Genomic DNA, 22,382 nt, shown 5'->3' with positions numbered 1-22,382 from the left:
ATCTCCTGTTGAGTTCGTAGGTGTTCAGAATGGTTTGATCCCTATCCAGCTGAATTCCTGAGACCAGATAAAATCCAGGTCTCCTACTCCTGGTTTGCTTCTGTTTTTATTAGTTTTATTGGATTTGGGGTGGGGGAGGGGTTAGGATGAGTGTTAGTGTTTGTTCTACAAGGAAATTTAGTTGTTCAGAGTTAAGTGGCTTTGCTTTTCTTGGAGGCAGGAAGGGCCAAGAGCAAGTCAAAATTCCTACCTCTAATCTGTCCCTATTGGCACCAGAACCTCATTGTTGCTACCTTCAAATCCTTTTCTGACCTCCTTGAATGATTTAAGACCCATTTCCAAAGGGCTCTATCGGTTAATGTTAGAGCAGAGGTGGATTTTAGCATTGTGGGTGGGGTTATCTATTGGTAGGAAGAGAACACACACACACACACACACACACACACCCTGATATAAATTCCTGATTTTCATAGCTAGGTATTCGGAATTTATCTTAAAGGGAGGTGGGTACACAAAGACCAGCATATGCAGGATATTTTTACATGGATTGTCCCTTGTCCCTAGTTCTTAATGGGAGTTGGCAGTGTGTGGCTGTCGGTGACACTTTCTGTGCAGATAGAATCCTGCCAAGGTTGAAAAAGAAGCCAAATTCTTGCAACACTGCTTCTGTTTTATATTCAGGTTTATATCACTATTCTGGAAGGACTTATAACAACAATCTGTGCTCTTTTAGGCTCTTCTGATTCTTGAACTGAATCTATCAGATCAGCACGTCTACATCTTCATCCAAGGGTAGAAGTGAAGGGTAGGTGTTGTTAAAGCAGAATTGGTATTCGATTGTCCCTGGACATTATCTCTTCCTCCCACTTTTTGATATTGGGGAAAGCCTGGGTCCCCATCGACTTCAAGATAACTTCTCTCTGAGGCAAAAATGGTACCCTCAAAGTTTTAGCCCTGGCTATGTCCTTTATTCATCAGATTGCTGACCTCTCAAAGAATAAAACAAAAATCTAAAAATCTAAAAATTAATGGCAAGACTTTTACTGCTGTCTATGTTGGAATAACTGGGACCAGATTTGTCCTCTTGCCATAAACAATATAAAACTGGACAAAACATGTGGAATAATATTTTCAGATGTTATGCAATAGTCAGGGTAGGACTTTGGTTTCCAAGAGGATATTATGAGTCCTACAACTACTTGGTATTTCTGCTTGGAGGCATTTCAAGTTTGGTTTCAGGGAGGTTACCCCAAGCAGAGTACAGTCATCTTGCTGAGTTGAAGAGACAGATATCAGAATTTGGGGAAATTGATATGGCCAGATATCAGAAGGCAGAATGTCAGAGAGTAGAATGCCTTGTGGAGAAAGTGCTCCAGAAATCTGCATGGGTCCTCTGGAAATATCTGTTGGATATTGAACTGTTGAAATTTGCCAAGGTTGGGCTACAAGCATCTAGGAATGTAAGGTGAAAAATTTCCAGAGCTCATATAGGACTGGGAGGCATTCGAATTCTGACCAGCCGGATTGGACAAATGGGACATGTAGTACAGAAGGAAAAAAAATAATAGTAGGGCTAAAATATTCCTAGAATAAGAGTACTGTAGACCCACCTTTACAAAGATTAAATCTTAAGAAGATCAGATTGATCTACAAGTAACTCAAATGCCTGCCAGAGCAGAGCCTAACATTCTTTATTTAAAGATATAATGGCTGACAGTTTTCCAAATTTGTTGAAAATTATAAACCTAGTGATCCAAGAAACTCAACATACCCCAAGCAAGATTAATACAAAGAAAACCACAGCAAGGTACACCATATCAAATTGCTTCAAATCAATGATAAAGAGGAAATCTTAAAGTCAACCAGATGCAGGGTTGGCAGGAGGTGGGGGGAAGACATGTTATAAGAGACAAAGATAAGAATTTATGCAGATTTCACATTAGAAACCATGCAAGCCAGAAGACAGTGGAGTAAAATCACTTATGTGCTGAAGAGAAAAAAACCTGTCAGCCTAGAATTCCATATTCAGTGAAATCATCCTTAAAAAAAATGTAAGTGAAGTAAAGATGTTTTCCAATAGACACACACACACACACACACACACACACACACACACACACGGACACAGGCACATCAGAGAATTCGTTGCTTGGAGACCTGCACTATAAGAAATGTTAAAAGTTTGTGTGAAGGATGAAACCAGATGAAAACTTGGAGCTATACAAAACAATGAGGAGTGTTAAAGATGGTAAATGTGTAGGTAAATTTAAGATATTTTCCTTCATTTTTTATTTCTTTAAAAGATAACCAATTGTTTAAATCACTACATTGCGGGTCTAGAACATACGTAGAAGTAAAGTATATGACAATAGACAATACCAGGAATGAAAGAAGGGGCAAAGTGGAAGTATACTGTTTAAGTCTTTGCAATACACATGAGTGGTCCAGTATTATTTGAAGGTATGTTCTGTTAAGTAAAAGGTGCATAATGTAAATCTTAGAGCAACCACAGATGAAACAGAGGCAAACTTAGTAAGCCAACAGTGGAGATAAATGGAATACTAAAAATAAACAAGAATCAGTTAATCCAAAAGAAGGCCAAGAAAAAAAAAAAGAGTAAAGAGGAACAAAGAACAAATGGAACAATCAGAAAACAAATAGTATGTAAATTTAAACTAAACCACATTGATAATTACACTAAATACAGTCTAAACATTCCCAAAAGAAAGCAGGGAACTTGGAGTAGACACAGATTTCTTAAATTAATCAAGAAAAGAAAAAAATTGATAAATTGAACTTAACCTAAAATTAAAAACTTCTGCTATTTGGGGCTCCTGGTGGCTCATTTGGTTGAGCGTCAGACTCTTGATTTTGGCTCAGGTCATGGTCTCAGGGTCGTGAGATCAAGCCCCATGTTGGGCTCCGTGCTGGGTGTGGCGCCTGCTTAAGATTCTCTCTTTCTACCTCCCTCTCCCTCTGCCCACCCCCTTGCACTCTCTCTCTCAAAACAAAAAACGACAACCACAAAACTTCTGCTCTTTGAAATACATCTTTAAGAAAATTAAAAAGTAGGCCAGAGATGGGAAGAAAACACTTATAAAGTATAAACGTTATGAAAGACTCATATCCAAAATACAAAATGAACTATTACAATTCATCAATAAAAAGACAGACAACCCTATTAAAAACTGGGCAAAAATTAAAACAGACTTTATAAAAGAAAATATATAAATGGTCAATAAGCACATGAAAAAATGTTACATGTCATTATTTATTAGGGAAAAGCAAACTGAAACTGCAATGAGATAGTTATATACTCACTACAATGGCTGAAATAGAGAAGCTTGATAGTGCCAAGTGTTGGCAAAGATGTGGAGCAACTTTAATTCATATACATTCCTGATGGAAATAAAATAGTGCAACCACTTTGGAAAGCAGTTTGACAGTTTCATATAAAGTTAAGTACATACTTACCATATGACCAAGTGATTCCATGCCCTAGGTTTTTACCAAAGAGAAATGAAGACACATGCTCACACAAAGACTTGTGTTTTCTTTTTTCTTTAAGATTTTATTTATTTATTTGAGAGAGAGAATGAGAGAGAGAGAGAGAGAGCACAGGAGAGGGGGGAGGGTCAGAGGGAGAAGCAGACTCCCCGCTGAGCATGGAGCCCAATGCGGGACTCGATCCTGGGACTCCAGGATCATGACCTGAGCCGAAGGCAGTCGCTTAACCAACTGAGCCACCCAGGCACCCTTTTATTCTGGTTTGTTTTCTTTTTTCTTTAAGATTTTATTTATTTATTTGAGAGAGAGACACAAAGACTTGTGAATGAATGTTAATTCCTTATGAATTTTTATTCATAACAGCTCACAACTGGACAACACAAATGTCTGTCAACATTTGAATGAATAGGCAAATTGTGACAAATCTTTACAATGGAATAATACTTTGCAATAAAGGGGAATGGATTACTACACAAAGACATGGATGAATCTCAGAAACATTATCTCAGATGAAAGAAGCCAGACACAAAAAGAATACATACTGTATGGTTTCATTCATATAAAATTCTAGAGTGGACAAAACTAATCTGCAAGGACAGAAAGCAGGTCAATGGCTGCTTGAGGCTGGAGGTATGAGGGAGATTGACTGAAAAGGGGTATGAAGGGACTTTTCATGGTGCTGGAAACATTTTATATCTTAAATGTGGTGATAGATACATAATATATTTGTTAACATTCATTGATCTGTACATTTAAAATGAATTGAAACAGTCTGATCATGAAATAGGCGGAGGATCTGAATAGACTTTTTCAAAGAAAACATAATACCCATGGCCAACAGTCAAATGAAAAGATGCTTAACATCACTCGGCATCAGGGAAATACAAATCAAAACTGCAACGAGATATTACCTCACACCTGTCAGAATGGCTAGTATCAAAAAGAAAAGAAATAACAAATGTTGGCGAAGATGTGGAGACAAGAGAACCCTCCTGCACTGTTGGTGGGAAGGAAAATTGGTGCAGCCAGTGTGGAGAGTGGTATGGAGATTCCTTAAAAAGTTAAAAATAGAAGCACCCAACGATCCAGCAATTCCACTTCCGGGTATTTACCTGAGGAAAATGAAGAGACTGATTAGGAAAGATTTCTGCATCCCTGTGTTTATTGCAGCACTATTTAGAATAGTCAAGATAGGGAAACAACCTAAGTGTCCATCAATAGATGAATGAAGAAGTGGAATAATAATATACACAATGGAATATTACTCAGCCTAAAAAAGAATGAAATCTTACCATTTACAACAACATGGATAGACCTAGAGGTTACTATACTAAGTGAAATAAGTCAGACAGAGACAAATACTATATGATTACACTTATATATGGAATCTAAAAAACAAAACCAATGAACAAATAAACAAAAATCGGAAACATACTCAACAGAGAACATACTGACAGTTGCCAGAGGGAAGAGGTGTGGAGGGGATGGACAAAATAGGTGACCGGGGTGAAGAGGTACAGACTTCCAGTTATGAAATAAATAAGTCACAGGGATGAAATGTACAGTATTGAGAATATAGTCAATAATACTGTAATAACTTTACAGATGATAGGTGGTAACTATACTTACCATGGTGAGCACTGCATAATGTATATAAATGTTGAATGTTTATGTTGTACCCCTGAAACTGATAGAACATCGTATTCAATGAAAAAAATAAAGTACACGGGGGCACTTGGGTGACTCAGTAGGTTAAGCATCTGGCTCATGATTTTGACTCAGGTCGTGATCTCAGGGTCGTGAGATTGAGCCCTGCGCTGGGGCTCTGTGCTCAGCACAGGGTGGGCTTGAAATTCCCTCTTCCCCTCCCCCGCCACTTGTGTGCCCATGTGCACTCTCTCTCAAATAAATAAATAAAATTAAAAAAAAATAAAGTACATTGCCATAGAAAAACATCAGAAGGAATTTCCACCAAAATGAATGAATGAATAAATAAATAAATGAGTTATATTTTATTGTATATATTATACCTCAACATAACTGATTAAAAACTTCAGCCCAGCAATCTACTGTGTGCCTAGAATCTGCATATATTACCCTATGTACTACAGTGTGTTATCCCATAGCTCAGGTGAGTAAATGTCAAGTCATTTGACCCAAATCACCAAGGGAGAGGGAGATGGAATGACATTTTTCTACTCTACAAGTGATGCTTTTTTATCTCCCCCCAAAGGCAGATTAGATCTCACAAATTAAGGGTACACATCATTCCAATGCCTTTCAAACTACCTAGTGTGTGACTGGCATCTGGGAAAATTAATAGAGTCCTCACTGGGGTAACTTGGACACTTCCCCCAAAGCATGCTTCTTCTGCTTTAGGTGTCTTTTCATTACCCTCTGCTTTTTAGCATCTTTTCTAGGATGACACAGCAGTGAGGGTATCAGTATCCTCAGGACTGTGGCTGATTCTTATCAGTCAGGGTCCAGTCAGGACACAGAAACCATACTGATTATTTGAACAGAGAAAATTTAGTATAAAGAATTGTTAAATAGTAAAGGGTGGTTGACTACCAATAGGGATAAAGAGAATTCTAAGGGTTTTAGAAGTACCAGCTACCACTGGAAGAGCAGCTACTACCTGTAGGTTGAAGAAGAGTAGACCATAAATAATCTAAGGACTAGAAGAGTTCCTTCCACCCCCTGGGCTGAAATTCAGACCTCTTCAGAGCACCTGGACAACTCAGGAACATGCTGGCTGCCAAAGGGTATGGGCTGCAGTTTGTCGGCAGAGGTGACTTGTTGTTGCTTGAGGGCATTGGGAGGACCAGAGCTGCAGCCTGCCAGGGAGGGAGTGTGCTGTGGGGTGTTGCTGGAGCTCATGTGCATGGCCACTCGGCTCCAGCTCTGAATAATAGTGATGAGGATAATAATAGTGATAGAGGACGGAAACCAGAAAGGAGATGTCTTCTTGCCACTATCATCTTGCAGGGTGACTTCATTGCTCTCTGCTGATGAAGCTTAGGATTTTGCTAGGATGGCCCAGGAGAAATGTCTACAGGGCCTATCATCAGCGTCACAAAGCAGGACAAATAAGGGTGAAATTGGAGCTAAAAGATAATGATTAACTACTGGCACAATATTGAAATAGGAGGTGGGGCAATCTTAGGTCCAAATTAATCGGCAACTATTATATTAAGGGCAGTGATTGCTCTGGCTAACATATCTCTCTTCTTCTTTGTTTTTTTTTTTTAAGATTTATTTATTTATTTGAGAGAGAGAGAGAGAGAGAGAAGGAGAGCATGAGCAGGGGGGCAGAGAGAGAGTGAGAGAGAATCTCAAGCAGACTCTGCACTGAGTGTGGAGCCTGATGTGGGGCTCAAACCCACGACCTTAAGATCATGATCTGAGCTGTAACTAAGAGTCAGATGCTCAACTGACTGAGCCACCCAGGTGCCCCTAACATATCTTCTTCTAAAATCTTTTGCTCAAAATGTATTTTCTTTCTGGATAAACTATATGGTTTATGTCTTGTAATCCACTTTGTTTTCAATGCCAGAAACAGCAGAGTGGGAGCCCCAAAGTCATGTGCCTACAGTGTCCAAGTAGGTGTGAGTGAAGCAAGCCAGCCAGGTGGGGAAGGTGGCCATCTGAGAGCTCATGCCCATCCAAAGGGGCAGCTGCTTCTCAGCTCCATCCAGTGGATGCTCTGCAGGAACTTGGGTCCAAAGTTGCCAGATCTTAGTTTTTAAGAAAAGCTGGAAATGCCCATCTCCCAATCCTGAAATGTTGGCAAATACACCAAAGGGGAACAAACACGGTGTGCACCAAACCAGCACATCTCTGGGTACATTCAGCACCCTGGGCTTCCTTTGCTTCGGAGATGCCCTCACTGCCTTGTTTGCTCCAGCCAATTGGCTTTCAAGCCTATTTACTTCACTTTTGAAAAAATTCAACTCTGTTCCACTTTCCCACTCACACACTGTAGTTCAGGATCCCACCCTGTCCTTCCTGGGCTGAGGTCCCTCTCCACCATCAGAGTGCTGTTTCTAAAGCACAGCTTTTCTTGTATCTCCCCTCCACATGAGAGCTCTCGATGACTCCCCTGGCTCTTGCGGATAAAACTCCATTCACTGGTCAGTTTAATTCCTCCCATTCTGGTGCCTCCCTGCCCTCCCAGCTTTGGGTTCTGTCATTCCCCACGCCCTGCAGACTCTGCCTACTCCCCACTGCTCAAAGTTCCCCAAACACATTTGCTGCTCTCACCTTCCTGCTTTCGCACCTGCAGTTTCCTTTCCCTCATGCCTTTACCATTTGTCAGCCTGGCAACTTCCCACTCCTTCTTCAAGGCCCAGTTTAACTGTTCGCTCCGCGGTGAGACCTTCACTTCTCTGTTCAGCACGGACACATGATCTGGGCTGCGAGTTTGGCATCATCATCTGTTGTGTAGTTGACACAAGAGCCCTGGATCCTGCAGCCCCGTCTGTCTTCCCAGCTGTATTCCCCAGGGCCATTACTCACATGTCTGCAATCATTAGGGCCTTGCAAAGTGCCTGGTGTATAGTAGGTGCTCAATAATTCATCAGATGATTGAACCAATGAGTGGATAATGAAATGAATGAAAGACTGGGTGGATTGCTTCTTCACTGAATCTCTCTCTGAACGTTTTTATGTTGGTTCATTGTTTCTGCTCAGATTGGCACTTTGATGGTCATGACAATGCTTTACCACATCTGAAAAAGATAGCCAACTGGGCCAGGCTTTATTGCAGAAATTTGGGCTGTTAGGAATTTATCCTGAATTACTACTTACCATTTTGTAGGAAGTCCTCCAGATACCCTTGGATCCCTGAGATCTTAATCACCACCATTCTCATGAATTGTCAGCATAGAGCTATGCTACCACTCATATAAATAAAAAAATAGAAACCATTATTCTCTATTCTAGTTGTTGACAACAAGAGCTGGTCATTTTGAAAGCATGATTTGGGGTGCTGTTTTTAATCTGTGGGTGGGGACCCAGAGCATCCTGTAGAGGGTGTTGGCTTGGCCAGCTGGGTGCTTGGGAAGTACATCAGTGGATGGGGACAGGAATATACAGAGAAGAGACATTGCACTATTGGCCCCAGGGTCAGGATATTTATCATGGAGGAGGAGACCCCCTAGCTTTATGCATGGGGTGCCCTGCAGGTGAGAGATGCCCCTGGGAGAGGGTTATGGAATGATTATTTATTTAAATTAAGGCCAATTATTTTTTGTAAAGTGCAGTGAGTGGTGGGTTCTGGGAAAATGTGCTTCCACTATAAACATGATGGTTAGAAGTCATTAATATGACATTCACACATCCCTAATAAAGTACATAACACAGAGATCTGGCACCATTGAAATACCCAGAGGACATTAAGTATGAGTCTTAAAACCAAGAGTATTGGAAACAAGATATTTTTACTTCTCATTTGGGAGTAATATAATTGCATTTTGTGGCTCCAGCAGATGCTGGGGCCAGCTGCTAGGAGAGTCCTGGCGACACCCCCCCCCCCCAGCTTTGGTCCTTTACAGATAAAACCCTTGTGCAGAACTCTCATAAAAAACAAACTTTAAAAATTATCCCTTGGTTGAAGATTCATTTTTTTTTTTTTTGGTGTACAAACTATCTGAGATTGTGTAGACCCCAGATATTTTTATTACTTGGACTCAGGAGTATAAAAACAAAACACACCTCTATATAGTTTTTTGTTTTTGTCTATTTAATTTGTCCCAATAAGCAATAAAGACCCCTCGAGACTGACCCTACTCTCTCCCTGACGTTGGACCCGTGCCTTGAAGCCAGATCAGAGATGGACTGTTCTAGGGAAACCTGGGAGGGACTCCTGCCCTTTTTCTGAGGGCTGCTCCAGGTGAAATTGTTTAAGGCGAAGCCAGTTTCTTGGAGCTGGATGATTCAATGGGGTGTCTGCAGTGGGAGACTCCTTCTGGGGAAGGAACGGAAGTGACAGCGAGCTCAGGCTGAGGGATGGGGGTGATTTCAGCCCCTCCGAGAATCACGCATCCTCTCCCAAACAGATGCAGCTTCCCCACACACCAGAGGCAGGACGTGGCTCCTCCCCTCAGAGGTGGTCCAGTGTGGCAGGAGCCCCGCTTCAGGGGAAGTGTTTGCTGTGTTTGCTGTGGCCACATCTGCATCCTCCCCGCCCCGGGCTCCCCGTCAGCCCTCTGGATGCAGAGGGCTTGGCTTTAGAAGGCATCTTGTTTTTTGCAGATTCCTCTGATGTCTGTGTCTAGGGCTGCATGTGCGGTGTGGCAGGTGCACGTGGCTGTTGAGCACTTGTGATATGGTTTCCCAAACTGAGCTGGGCTGTGGTCTAAAATACACACTGAGGTTTGAGAACTTAGTACGAAAAGGAATGCAAACTAGCTCGCGGCTGCTTTCTGTAAATTAGTGAAATCATAATCATTTGGATCTACTGGGTTAAAATATAAAATATATGGACAAAATATATGATTAAAATCAATCTTTCCTGTTTGTTTTTACTTTTTTGAAAGCATAGCTTCTAGAAATTTGAAAATCACACCTGTGGCTCACTCGCGTTTGTGGCTGACATTCTGTTCCTACCCGACAGGGCTGCTCTGGGGGCTGGCTGGCTGCCGCCTTTCGGATGTGCGGTGTTGAGCAGACCGTAACACCTCTGCACACAGGGCACAGAACCTTGATGGCAACCACGCCCTTGTCTGTTCACCTCCACGACCCCCAGCCTGCAGCAGGACTCAGCTCAGACGTGGGCTCTTTCTGTTGGTGGTCTTTAAAGATTTTATTTATTTGACAGAGAGAGAGACAGTGAGAGAGGGAACACAAGCAGGGCGAGTGGGAGAAGGAGAAGCAGGCTTCCCACGGAGCCGGGAGCCCGATGTGGGCCTCGATCCCAGGACCCTGGGATCCTGACCTGAGCCGAAGGCAGACGCTTAATGACTGAGCCCCCCAGGCGCCCCTGTTGGTGTCCTTTAGAAGAGAACTGGGCATTCTTTCATTCCTCCTTGCTAGGTCCCCTGTCATCTCCAGATGCAGAATTGTTGGGGGCTCTACAGTGTCAAGACTCAGAGACTCAGACCCTCCCCAGATGCTGCAAAACTAGGAGGGGAGAACCAGCAGGCACGGAAATGCTAGCAGCAGAGGGTGCTGTGTGTTGGGAGGCCAGGAGTGGTGCAACCATTACTGAGAAGGTTACGGAAGCTGGAGTTCCCTGGAGTGAGGCAGCAGGGAAGACTCCCTGGAGGAGGTGGGCTATGAACAGGGCCAGGCGGGTGACACGGGCAGAATCAGCGCATAGGGCTGAGGTGGGAAGGGGCAAAAAGAGCCACTCTCAGGGCAGCCACTGTGGATGACCACAGCTTGCTTGCCACCAAAAGGGGCTTTGTAGTCCTCCATCAGACCCCATCAGCTGGGGAGGTGGGCAGACAGGCCCAGCCTTACCTGGCAATTAGGTGGTGATACCTTTGGATGGTGGAGATTCATGATGACACAGGGTGCAACAAGGCAGTGATGCCAAGTGTGGAGCCGGGCTGCCCCTTGGTCCTGCCCCCTCTGCCCTCCTGGATGGGGCTGGGTCAGTGCTTTGGGGAGGGGCCCACCCAACTCCCTCGTCTGCAGGGACCGAACCTGGTGCCAAGCAGATACAGGGGCCTGTGGGACTCTACTACATTTCATTCCCAGAGCCCCTGCCACACACAGACACGATACCTTGGCGGCAGTTTTTCTATTTGAACGTCCAAAGGACAAAGTGAACATTTAAAATCTGCAAGCTGGACAGTCTTTGCTTTGGAGCCTGCAGTGAATTCCTTCATCTTGACAGTCGGGTCATTCTTCTCAGCATTCCTGCAGTATTTAGGGTCCAAGAAGAAAGAGATACCAAGAGAGCCAGGGAGCTGGAGGAGGCCGGTGGGCATGGGGTGTAGCTCTTTGGGTTCAAGTCCAACTTTACAGGCAGGGGGGCTGGCATTTTCTGCACCCCAGTGTCACACCTAGCTGGATGTCTACCCTCTCTTCTTGTTCTTTTTTATTACTAGTGGCACTTAGTACATTCACAATTCGGGGTAACTTTTACCATAATTTAGTTCCAATTTCATCCCCCCAAAAGGAAACCACATACCCATCAGCAGTCACTCCCCATTGTCTCCCCCTCCCCCAGCCCCTGGAAACCACCAATCTACCTTCCATCTCTATGGATTTGCCTGTTCTGGACATTTCCTATCAATGGAATCCTACAATATGTGGCCTTGTTTACTGGCTTCTTTCACTCGGCATGTTTTCAAGGTTTATCCATGTATCAGAACTTTATTCCTTTTTATGGCTGAACCCTCTTCTGCTGTGTGGATATAGTACATTTCCTATATCCATCTATATTGTGATGGACATTGGGGTGCTTCCACCTTTTGGCGGTTGTGAATAATGCTGCTGCGAACATTTGCGTAAATGATTTTGTCTGAGTTGCCGTTTTCACTTCTTTGGGGCAAGCTCCCTTCTTGTTTGAGCATCCCATGAATTTCCTGGGCCAGACTTGAGTTTGAGAGCCAACAAGATCATGCATGCACTGTGAGTCAGGAGCCCCGCTTCCCAGCGTGGGTCAGCCAAAAATGCTGACCTTGGGTAAGTCCCTTCTCTTCTCTGTGCCTTAGTTTCCTGCTCTGTAAAAATGAGGTAGACCAGATCTCTTTCCATTTGCCTTCCTCAGAGCCCTGGGTTGGTGGAGCTTTGGGGAAAGAGGGAAAGGCCAGACAGTTGGGCTGAAGATCTTTTTTTTAAAACTCTTTCCCTTCTTCAGCTTGACTAACTCTCTTTTTGTTTGTTGTTTGTCTCTGCATTGTAAGATATTTTAAGTAAATGGTTTCTGAATATAAGGGATTTTCTCTGTCCCTGAAGTATAGATGGTCCCATGAATCATACAAGCACTTCTGGGTAAAAATGAACTTGATCCTGCTAGAAGGAGAGAATCCCAGTGATGGATGCTCAGCCTGGCTTCCCTTGGTCCCCCGAAAGGTGGTGGGGCAGTGAAGTACCTCCGGGTCAGTGGGGAGACCTGTGCTGGAGAAAGCATGACTCTCCACATGCTGGTTTCCTTTTCTCCTTCTGATCACATCATAAATTCAGAACAGTAGTGGAGAGTGTAGACTCTGGAACCATTCCACATTGATTTGGGTTCTAGTTCCACAGAGACTAGCCATGTGACCTTGGGCAAGCTACCTAACTGCTCTGTGTCTCAGTTTTCCCACCCACAAAATGGGCATGGTTCCTGCTTCATAGTTTGCTATGAAGATTAAGTGAGATTATCCCTCATCAAGTCCTAGGTCAGTACTTGGCCTTAGACATTATTCTACTAATGTTAGCCATTGTGATGATGGTAATGATGACTCAGATGATGAGGTCTCTGTTCCCCTAAAAGCCATCCCCTTTCCTGGCCCAGCTGACTCTCCTTATGCTGAATTTTGATGGTCCTTACTTTGCTGTACACTATTTAGTATCTATTATTCTGTTTGGTTCTTTGGCATGTGCACATGCATTTTCCCAATATATTCCTTAGCTTTGGAAAAGGGGGGGGGTCTGGCCCATGGTCTGCCCATCTGATGATGAGGTAGACCAAGACCTGCAACAGGGAAATGGGCTGTGTAGACTGGGTAGCATGGGCCTGGGAGTGGACAGGTGACTCAGACATGCCTAGTCCAGCTGGAAGCCAGGCAAGCAACTTGAGCACCACAGAGGCAAGTGCCTGGGTCTGGGCATTCAGTTTCCTTTGCTCAGTAAGCCTGCTCTTAAGTGGGGATGAGTGCTCCACCAAGGGGCATTGTGTGGGAAGTATTGTTACCTTGGGGGTGGAGGAAGCAGTGGCCAGTGCTCAAAGGTTAGGCTCATAAATCAGTGTGACTTCCTATGGCTTTGCTTGCTCATACAACAGCTCAGTAGACCTGGGATGACCCACTGGGTGTGTCTACAGACTTGACTGGGCAGGTGACCCTGTAATGGTGCTTACGCTGCTCTATCATGTTGTGTCTATCACCTACTTGACCATGAGTTCTTTAAGAGCGGGCTTCAAAGTGGTCTCGTTCACTGACTGACACACAATAGGTGCTCAATAAATATTTGTAGAGTAAATATTGAAGGCAATGAGTGGCCTAGGGGGTTTGTTTCTTTGAAGGACAGTAACAGTAGGGGGCCCTGCTGGGTCGGGGTGAGTAGTGGCTGAGGGATGTTCATGAAGATCTTCTTTGGGTGTCTGGGTCTTCGGAACACTGTGATCAGTCTGGAGGTGGCTGGGATGTACTGTGCCCCCAACCTTCTGGGCCAGCAGGGGTCACTTAGCTCTCAGCATGATCCTGGGTAAGGACGTGGATCCGAGGGGTTCCAGTTGGCACAGACTATTTTTCTGGATGGCAGGTTTTCTGAAATTCAGGTAGACGGGTTGACACACATAAGTGGCTCAATTTATCCACTCCCCGACTCCAGCCACAGCCTGCTCTCCATGTTTTGTGAAGCCAAATGGGCATCAATAGATACATGGAAGGATCAACTCCAACTAACTCTAAACAGTCCCTGTGATGTTACCATTCGCTGTGGGCCTGGGGGACAGGGATGGAGAGGGATGGAAGGTGGGGATGGATGGAGGTAAGTCCAGCAGCACTGGCAGCTTCTGAGCTGCACCATTTTGGTACCTGCTACCTCATCAGGAGCCTCCAGATGGCAGCTCATATCATGTGGACCTCATAATGAGCGTAGCGCTAGCTGTGGCCAGGTGGGGGGGCATTGCTATGTGCCGGTCAGAGTATTAAGACTTGTTGCTCCTTTTAAGAGCCCCATGAGGTAGTCCTATCTCAGTTTCATAGAAAACGGAGGTTTCTACAGGGTGAGCAGTGTGCTCAAGATCAGACAGTTAATGAGTGGCAGAGCCAGTACCCCAAGCCAGGTCTGTTTGCTTCCAAAGCTTGTGCTCTTAACCGTGATGCTACATCACCTTGCTACAGTGGTGTGGAGTTCATTAAAGCACTGGTAAGGGTTTCCTTTAGGAACTGCTGCATTTCGCAGCTTTTAAGCTATGACTTCACCTAATAGTAAACCTATACAAACACACAACAGCCTCAGAACACATGCACAAGGACACACGGACTCACTCCTACCTGTGCATTTGTTTCTCTCATGCCCACTCTTCCTCCGCCCCTCCCCTCTACCCACCTGTCCATCCATCTACACTGTTAGGTCCTGGGGATACACCAGTGATGACATATTCCTTGCCCTTGAGGAGCTCGTGATCCAGTGGGGGATGCTATCCAAGTAAACAAGCAATTAGAATGCAAAGTGATAAATCATAGGGAATGGATGGTGTGGTGCCATGGGAGCACGCAGGATGGGCAGCCGACCCCACCATGGATAGTTAGGAGGGCCAGCCAAAGCAGGGGGTGTCTGGCTATGGTGAGGCCTCAGGAAAGGCATTTTCTAAGGAGAAGAAATAGAGTATGGAACAGAAAAGGCTCAGGGATGAGAGAGAACAGGGTGCTGGTCAATCCTCTTCTTTAGCTGTACTCAGTGACGGGAACCTGTGCAATTTGGGCCCCAGGTTTCTGCTTACCAGGTTCTTGGTGAAAGATGCGGGCTTCCAGAATGAGGCAGTGCGGGCTCTGGGTTACCGGTCACTGGCTGCCTGGTGGTAGTGGCTGATGTCCATGATGATAAGAGACCCTGATCTCCGCCTGAGCCTGTGGCCTTCAGACTGCATGGTGTGGGTGGCGTTTTCTACTTTAACCTGCTCTGCTAACCGGGTTTTGGTGAGAGTCTCCTCTTTTTCTTCAAGGGCAGGTTTAGCGTCTCTGGTCACAGGTGTCAGCTCCGTTATGTCCAGGCCCAGAGGAGGCTCACTGCAGAGGAAGGCTTTGAGCCTCTGGGCGGATAGGCTGCTGTTCACCATGAGCCCTCTGGGAACCTCAGCTGCAGAGAAAGTTGGAGACGGAGGCCCCCTCTCTGCATGTTTTGATAGTCAAGGGCAGCAGCTCCGTGTTGTATCATCACCAAGATCAAGGGAAATGTGTACTAGTCCATCCTTAATTTAACTCCCAATCCCTGCCAATTTCATGTTAGCAGATCCGTTTGGAGCTGGGAGTAATGGGCCATATCATGCCCCAGAGCTGGAGCAATGACTTATGTTGATGTCACCCACTGGCTTTTTATGGAAATTATTAATAAATCAGTAATTCTATCTGCAGTGATGTTGTTGTGTTTATAAATATTTAATTTACCTTCAGGTGCCCACATTTTCTCCATCTTTGCCTTGAACTCTGCTGACATTGCTCTTCTTTCTGAAGCGCCGCTCAATAGATTAAGTTATCAGTAGAAGGAAAGGTTAACCTCTCTCTCTCTCTTGCTCTGGAATATGGCTTTATCTTTTCTTTTTAATCTTTGTGCGATTTGGCTCAGGGCGGGTGGGAATCAGGCTGAGGGAATGTGACGTCTCTCGTGACAATGATGTAAGATGAGTCCGGCTTCAGAAGAAGACAGATGAAACTTCCCAATGACGACCTTGCATGAGTGCAGACCTGTTGTTGGCATGTATTCGTCCCTCCTTCAAATTAATGACATTTAGTATCTGAAATGGTGTCTGATGTTTTCCTCCCACAGAGAAATAGCTTTGTCCTTGCCACCGACTCATCTTTTGAAATCCAGTGCTTTGATTATTATTGTATGGCAGGCTGAATGGAAAGGGCTTAACAAAATCAAAATAGAAGCACCCTCCAAGTCAAGCATTTTCCAGCAGAGATGGGGGTCCAGACTTGCCAGGGAGGCGGCAGCTGGGAAGCAACAAGAACTTTCTTACCTCTCAGGAGCCGACGTGAGCTAATTGTTGTTATTATTTTTTTATTCTTCTGTTTCAGGAAATTGCAGCTTATTTAATAACATTTGAGAAACACGAAGAATGGCTAACCACATCCCCTAAGACAAGGTAATGTCCCAGATCTTGCAGCTTTTCAACTATGTACGGTAAATGGATTGATTTTCATTGATTACCTGGTTTGGCCAATCAATTTATGGGCAAGTTGAACATGCCATGTTGCGTTTGATAGTGTGCGACACTGAGGTCTCATTAGTTGACCTAAGACCATGGCCATGACCACAATCAGACAGCTTAAAAACAGTGTAGCTGCCATCACATGAATTGGGACTTTTAACAGGATGGCTTAAGGCTGGGTCCCCCAGCCGGCTGCTTTGAAAGCCTTGGCAGGTGGGAACATCAGGGGAGGTTTATTTCAGGAAAGTGCCCACCTGCCACCAGTGTTCTCTAGAAACTCACTCTTTAAACGGGAAACTACTTTAACTGTCCATGTTCATCTCAACGTGCTTTACAAACTGAAAGTTGAGTCATTCTTGGTGGTGCTGAGAAGATCTCCCAAATCAGAAGCAGGGGCTAGGATTGCGGTTTATTATGCAGTGAATGAGCTTGAACCTACCACCTGCCTGAGACCCGGCCCTTCCCTCACCACTCGGGGCCGGGGAATCGGTGAAGACGTGGCCGCCTGGTGTTCTACTGCACAGATACTGCTGTGTGAACAATGGTGAAGTTGGGGGCTTAGGGTGTATTGAAAAGGCAGCCTCCTTTTTCCTCCCCTGCCCTCTGGTTTTATTTTTGGTATGTTGCAATTTAGAGCTTTGGAGATCCGTGGCCAGCAATTGCCACCACCTTTCCATTAGTGGTGACAGGGCACACACTTGTCTGTGTGATGCGCATCAGCCGGAGTGTGGCTCACACGGTGACCGGACGGTGGGTGTGACTTCAGAGGCAGGAGGCTCGGTCTGTCTCACTTGGGGTGGAAGCACCAAATTCTCCAGGGGAAGGGGCGGCGGTGTGTCCTCTGCCTCCTTGGCCAGTTCCTTGACCTCTACTCTTTCTGAGCCATGGAGGAGAGAGGGTCTCATCCTCTAGAATGTTTACTCATTCTGGATGGTACTTGGAACTATTACTTTATTAGGATTCAGTTTTTATTGGTTAGCATCATTTTGATGAGGACGAAAATGTCCATTTTGGAGGAGGTCGGAGGATATTGAGGAGAAAGTTTAGTTCTGAGATTCACATCTCCACAGGTCAGGCTAGAGGTTGGCACTGATTTTTTTTTTTTTTAAACTTTTGGCTTGAATTCCTCTCCAGAATGTTCTCAACTCCTCAGCCTTCTGGGGCTGTGATTTCCTTTGGTATAAAATCAAGTGGTTTGCATTAGTCAGCTTCTGCTGCAATCATGCTTTCTAAGAAACAATCTCCAAACTTAGTGACTTGGAACAGCAGACTTTTTTCCCCCCCTGCTCACGGGTGAGTGGGTTCACTGTGGCTTTGGTTGGGTTTCGAACTGCTCCATGTGTCTTTTTGTTCTAGGACCCAGGCTGAGGAAGCACCCACAGTCTGGGACGTATAGCCATGGAGCATGGCAGGGGCTTAAAAGCCTAAAGCAATCCGTGTAGGCATAATGAGGATCCCTGCTGGATGTGGCATCCTATGTTGCACCTGCTCACAAAGCCATTAGCCAAAGCCATTCCTGTGGCCAAACCCAGTAAGAACGGGGCCAGGAACGACATTCTTCCATGGAGCATGGGCGGGGGCAGAGTGCATGAGTGAATGGTGGCGCAGTCTACTATTTGGTGAGCACAGCCGTGTCTCCAGCTGTGGAAAGCCTGGCACACTCAGCTCTCCTTTCTTCTGGGGGCCTCTTCTTCCAGGGCAGACATTCCCAAACTTGAGCAGGCACCAGGATCCACTGGAGGGCTTGCTAGAATACACACGCCGGGGCCCCAGCCCCAGAGTCTCCGATTCAGTGGTTCTGGGGTGGGGCCTGGTCACCTGGTATTTCTAACAGGTTCCTAGGTGACGGCATGCAGCCAGTCTGGGGCCTCACTTTGAGAACCGCTGCCCTGGTTTCTGTGGGGGGTGGGGGGAGGAAGTCTGTCTGATTTCTGTGTCTGCACTATTTCCTGACTCCGAACAGTGCCCTCACCTCGAGCAGCCTGCAGCTTCTCTGTGCGCCCTTCACTCCTCAGCGAAACACTCCTTGAATCTAAGTGGAAGGAAAGAGCTTCTCTTTAGCTGGAAAGTGAGATTCTCTGGAATGCGTCCTGGGCCAGACATCTGATTTCAGATACGCAGACACGTGCTATGTTTCAGAACATCCTCTGACTGCAGATCAGTAGAACATTTCAAGCAGGGATTTTGCCTTGTGTTTCAGCCTTCAGAGTTTGGGTTTCAGTTGAGAAGTGAATGTCACTCACGGTCATGCTTGACTCACTTGACTTTTTTGGAGTATAAATAGAGCTGGGAGACTTCCCATCCCGAGGCACAAAGGGGCATGCGCACAGCTGAGAGGAAATGCGGGAATCAGATATCGGCAAATCCAGGTTTGAGGCCTGGCCCTGCCCCTCAGTCACTTTGGGACTTCTAGAAAGTCATTTTTGCCCCTCATTAAAAGCCGCTCTGTTTTTCTTCATGTATGAAATGGCATCGATGCTCCTGCCCTCACTGGGCCATCACGAGGGTCAAGTGAGACCGTATTTGTGATCTGGCTTTCTTTGCATGCTGTGAGGCTCGGTGTGGATGTCCGCGGATGTCCCCACTCCTCTTGTCTGCGAGGGCGGGTCCCCGGGGCCCGCTGGAGGCTGCAACCTCAGGAGACATCTGCCAAAATCTCTCCAGGCTTTGGAAAGATGAATTTCTTTCCTCAAGGCAGAGGGTGAAGACAGAACGTTTCCTATTAGTATTATAATATCCATTCCGCGTTTATACTCGAAAGCTTCTTGTCCCAGGAGGAGGAAAAGTTGCTGTGGTTGTTCAAGGACCTTCCTAAATTAGTTGTTGAGTTGAGTTTGGGGTTCCCCCCTCCCATCTCTAGTATTGAAATTAATTGGTGCAGTTAACTGCTGAGTTCATACAAACCAGCCTCCTGGTACTAAGGAATTAATGACACCAATACTCCGCTGAACGAGAAGGCAAAGAAACTTCTGTGTACCACTGCCACAGCCACTGCTAATTTCATTTTAGAAAATTAATAAAAATGAATTGCACCACTGACATTTATAGAGTTTCCTAATAAAATGATACATTGTTTGTGTGGAGGAATCCCTATTAAATTAATTGTTGTAATCAGTTCACATATAGATGTTGGCCTAGGAGCTGCCCAGGGACCCGCTCCTTGTCTCAGTGGCTTGCTGATGGCTGGGGGTTATAAATATAGCCCTTGCTCAGATACTGCCCTAATTACAGGCAAGGTCCCGGGGGCCCCGCTCACCTGTTTCATAATGAGGTGTGCTACAAGGAGGCTCCCAGGGTTGGGGGCCTTGGCGGCGGCGGCAGCACCGTGACAGGGTTGAGTGTGGAATGTTTAAACAGCCCATATTGTATTATCAGCAACTGGGACCTTCTTGGAAATGGCAGCTTGAAAAATCACCCTTCAGGACGTCTTTATTTGGCACTTGCTGTGTGCTCAGCACTATAATAATACCATTTGGAGGCCCTAGGGAACACTGCACTCCCCACCCCACCAGGTGAATTCGGAGTCTTGGAATTAAGAGCCTCCTCCCTCGGTCTAGAATGTTCTTCCAGCTCCTCCTTCTGGCCTTGATTCAGTGTCACTTTCTCTGCGAGGTCTTCCCTGAACACACTATTTAAAAACACACCCCTACCATTCAGCCAGACCTCCTTTCTTTTTTTTCTCGTTTTGTTTCTCTGGAGCACTTGCCGCCATCTGACACATGATGTATTTCATCTATTTATTTGTGTAATTCATTTATTCTTGATCCGACCTCCTCTCCCCCAAAATGACAATACCACGAGGTGCTGGTGTGCTCGTGGGTGTATCCCTAGTGCCCGGAACAGTGACGGACACGCTGTGCTCGGTACACGTTTGTGGCATGAACGAGAGTGAGGCAGATGTGTCTGAGTGTGTGAAGGAAGAGATCCGGGCTTGCTCTGTTCCATTTCTGTCTTGTGTATCCCCAGGATCGGCTAACTGACCTGGTGCTGTGCTCTTAAGTCCTTTCAACTGTTCTGCCGGGCAGCGAGATGCAGAGAGGGCACGCAGCCTGTCCAAGATTGCACAGCAGATGTTGGAACTGGAACTTGAGGCCGGGGTTATTTTACTGCCAAGCTCATCATCTTGGCTCTAATGCTGTCCCGCTGTGTGGGTGTGGGGTTTGGAGGTGGCCCAATACATGGTTTCACTATTCCCCACCCCCCCTCCCATCTCCAAGATTTCTGAGTCACCCAGGAGAGCCAGGCGCTAGGCAAAGCCTCCCTGTGTTGCTGAGCACCGCTCAGGTGCATCAGTCGGGTGTGTTCCTGGACTGCCCTGCTGCACCGGACTTAGCCTCCCAGCGGCAGGCAGTGCGGGAGAAATGCACACTGCTCCCACAGTGCAGAATGAAGAGTGGAGCAGGGCACAGGGGGTGGGCTGCAAAGTTCAGCAATCCCAATAACACGTTGCTCCTCCCCTGGGAAGCGTGCAGCCTTCCCTGGAAGCCGGGGACACGCAAAGCTCAAGATGGAATTGGGAGCACTTCCTTCCCAGGAATCCTGTGTACACCGGTTAGAAGGAGGCTGGAAGATGCTATTAATTAATTAATTAATTAGATTTATATAGATAGCACCTAACACTGAAGCACTAAAGGTCTAGTACTAGAATTTTCCTGTAATGAGCACTAAATGCTTCTTGGTCAATAAGCAGTAAAACAGCCAAGTCTAGGGAGGGAGTCTGGAAGGAAAGGAGAAGAAAAGTGAGACCTAAGTTTCGAGAAGATCCACGTGACTTCCAGAGACACCCCACTGCCCCTCTCTTGTCTCTTTGCCCCCCCCCCATTGCTTCTTGTGCTCCCAGCGGTGGCTAGACGGGAGGGTGGCCACCAAGTCCTCCGTCCTCTGCTCTTTCTTACCATATCCTCCCCTCCTCCCCAGGAGTCTTGTTCCCTGGAGGTAGTTAGCCAGTGCTTCTGCCCGTGTTCTGGACTGCAGTCCGCATCCGCGGTCCTCCAGATCGCCCGTAGCGCCAGTGTCATGCTTGGATTAGGGGAACCTCTCCCGCTGCGCTTCCCTCTCTGGGCTGGACCCCTCCCTGCACCAGCTGTCCTACAGTGCTCCTTTGTGGCATCATTGTTCCCCTCCAACGCCTTGGAGATTACCTGTGTGATAAGTCCCACTCTGGTGTCACGTTCAAGGTCGCTCTCCTGCCTCAACCCATCTTCTTCAGTATTTCCCTTTGACTCCCACCTCAAAGCACCTATGACAGTTAGGGGGCTGCTTCCTGCTGTCCCAACACATCTTCTGTGTCCCCTACTTTTGCCTTCAGACCTCGAATGCTCTATGTCCAGCCCAGTCTGCCTGTCCTTCGAATCTCACCTCTTTCTGGGAGCCCCCGCAAATGCACCAACCTGTGGTGAGCCCACATTTGCTGTCCCGTCAGCTGTTTGATGGTTTAGCTGCCATCAGTATGGAAGTCTTGCCTCCTCAGTGAGATGGTGAGGCCCCTGCCCTTGGGTCATGCTGCCTCTTTTGTCTCTGAATGGCTAGTGTACAGAGGAGTTTCGATGGGGCGCAGCGCAGTGTGCAGACTTGGGGCAGAGCAACGGGTTTGCAGGAGCTCAGGTGGGTAGAGCAGGGCCAGGGTGTGGGCACCAGGCTCCACCTGGAAAGCCAGCCGGATCCGGCCCCAGGCCGGTCCCTGTGCAGTCGGTGCTGCTTTGTGCCAGGCCCTCTGTACGTGGCCCTTGGGGGTGACCTGCTGGCCCCCTGCAGGGCGTCGGATTCCTGGGACAGCCCCTACTGCTGGGGAGACTGCTTGAGAGACCAGAATAGAATTGCAAAAGTCACGTGGAGATCC

General features: G+C 46.3%; 1 protein-coding gene across 11 annotated transcripts in view; it reads left to right on the top strand.

The window, feature by feature from the left end:
* CAMTA1 (calmodulin binding transcription activator 1) overlaps window positions 1-22,382 on the top strand; it is an 868,902-nt gene that overhangs the window by 274,929 nt on the left and 571,591 nt on the right. For all 11 annotated transcript variants that reach the window (XM_073903391.1, XM_073903394.1, XM_073903390.1 and 8 more), the window contains exon 4: window positions 16,410-16,477. In XM_073903391.1, the coding sequence (XP_073759492.1) occupies window positions 16,410-16,477 (68 nt within the window). The remainder of the gene's footprint in view (window positions 1-16,409; window positions 16,478-22,382) is intronic.

Source organism: Callorhinus ursinus, unplaced genomic scaffold (assembly GCF_003265705.2).
Source record: "Callorhinus ursinus isolate GAN/ISIS: 27379988/994484 unplaced genomic scaffold, GSC_fseal_2.0 scaffold18, whole genome shotgun sequence".
In the NCBI taxonomy this organism is placed as follows: domain Eukaryota; kingdom Metazoa; phylum Chordata; class Mammalia; order Carnivora; family Otariidae; genus Callorhinus; species Callorhinus ursinus.
This window is presented reverse-complemented; position numbering and strand designations above follow the sequence as displayed.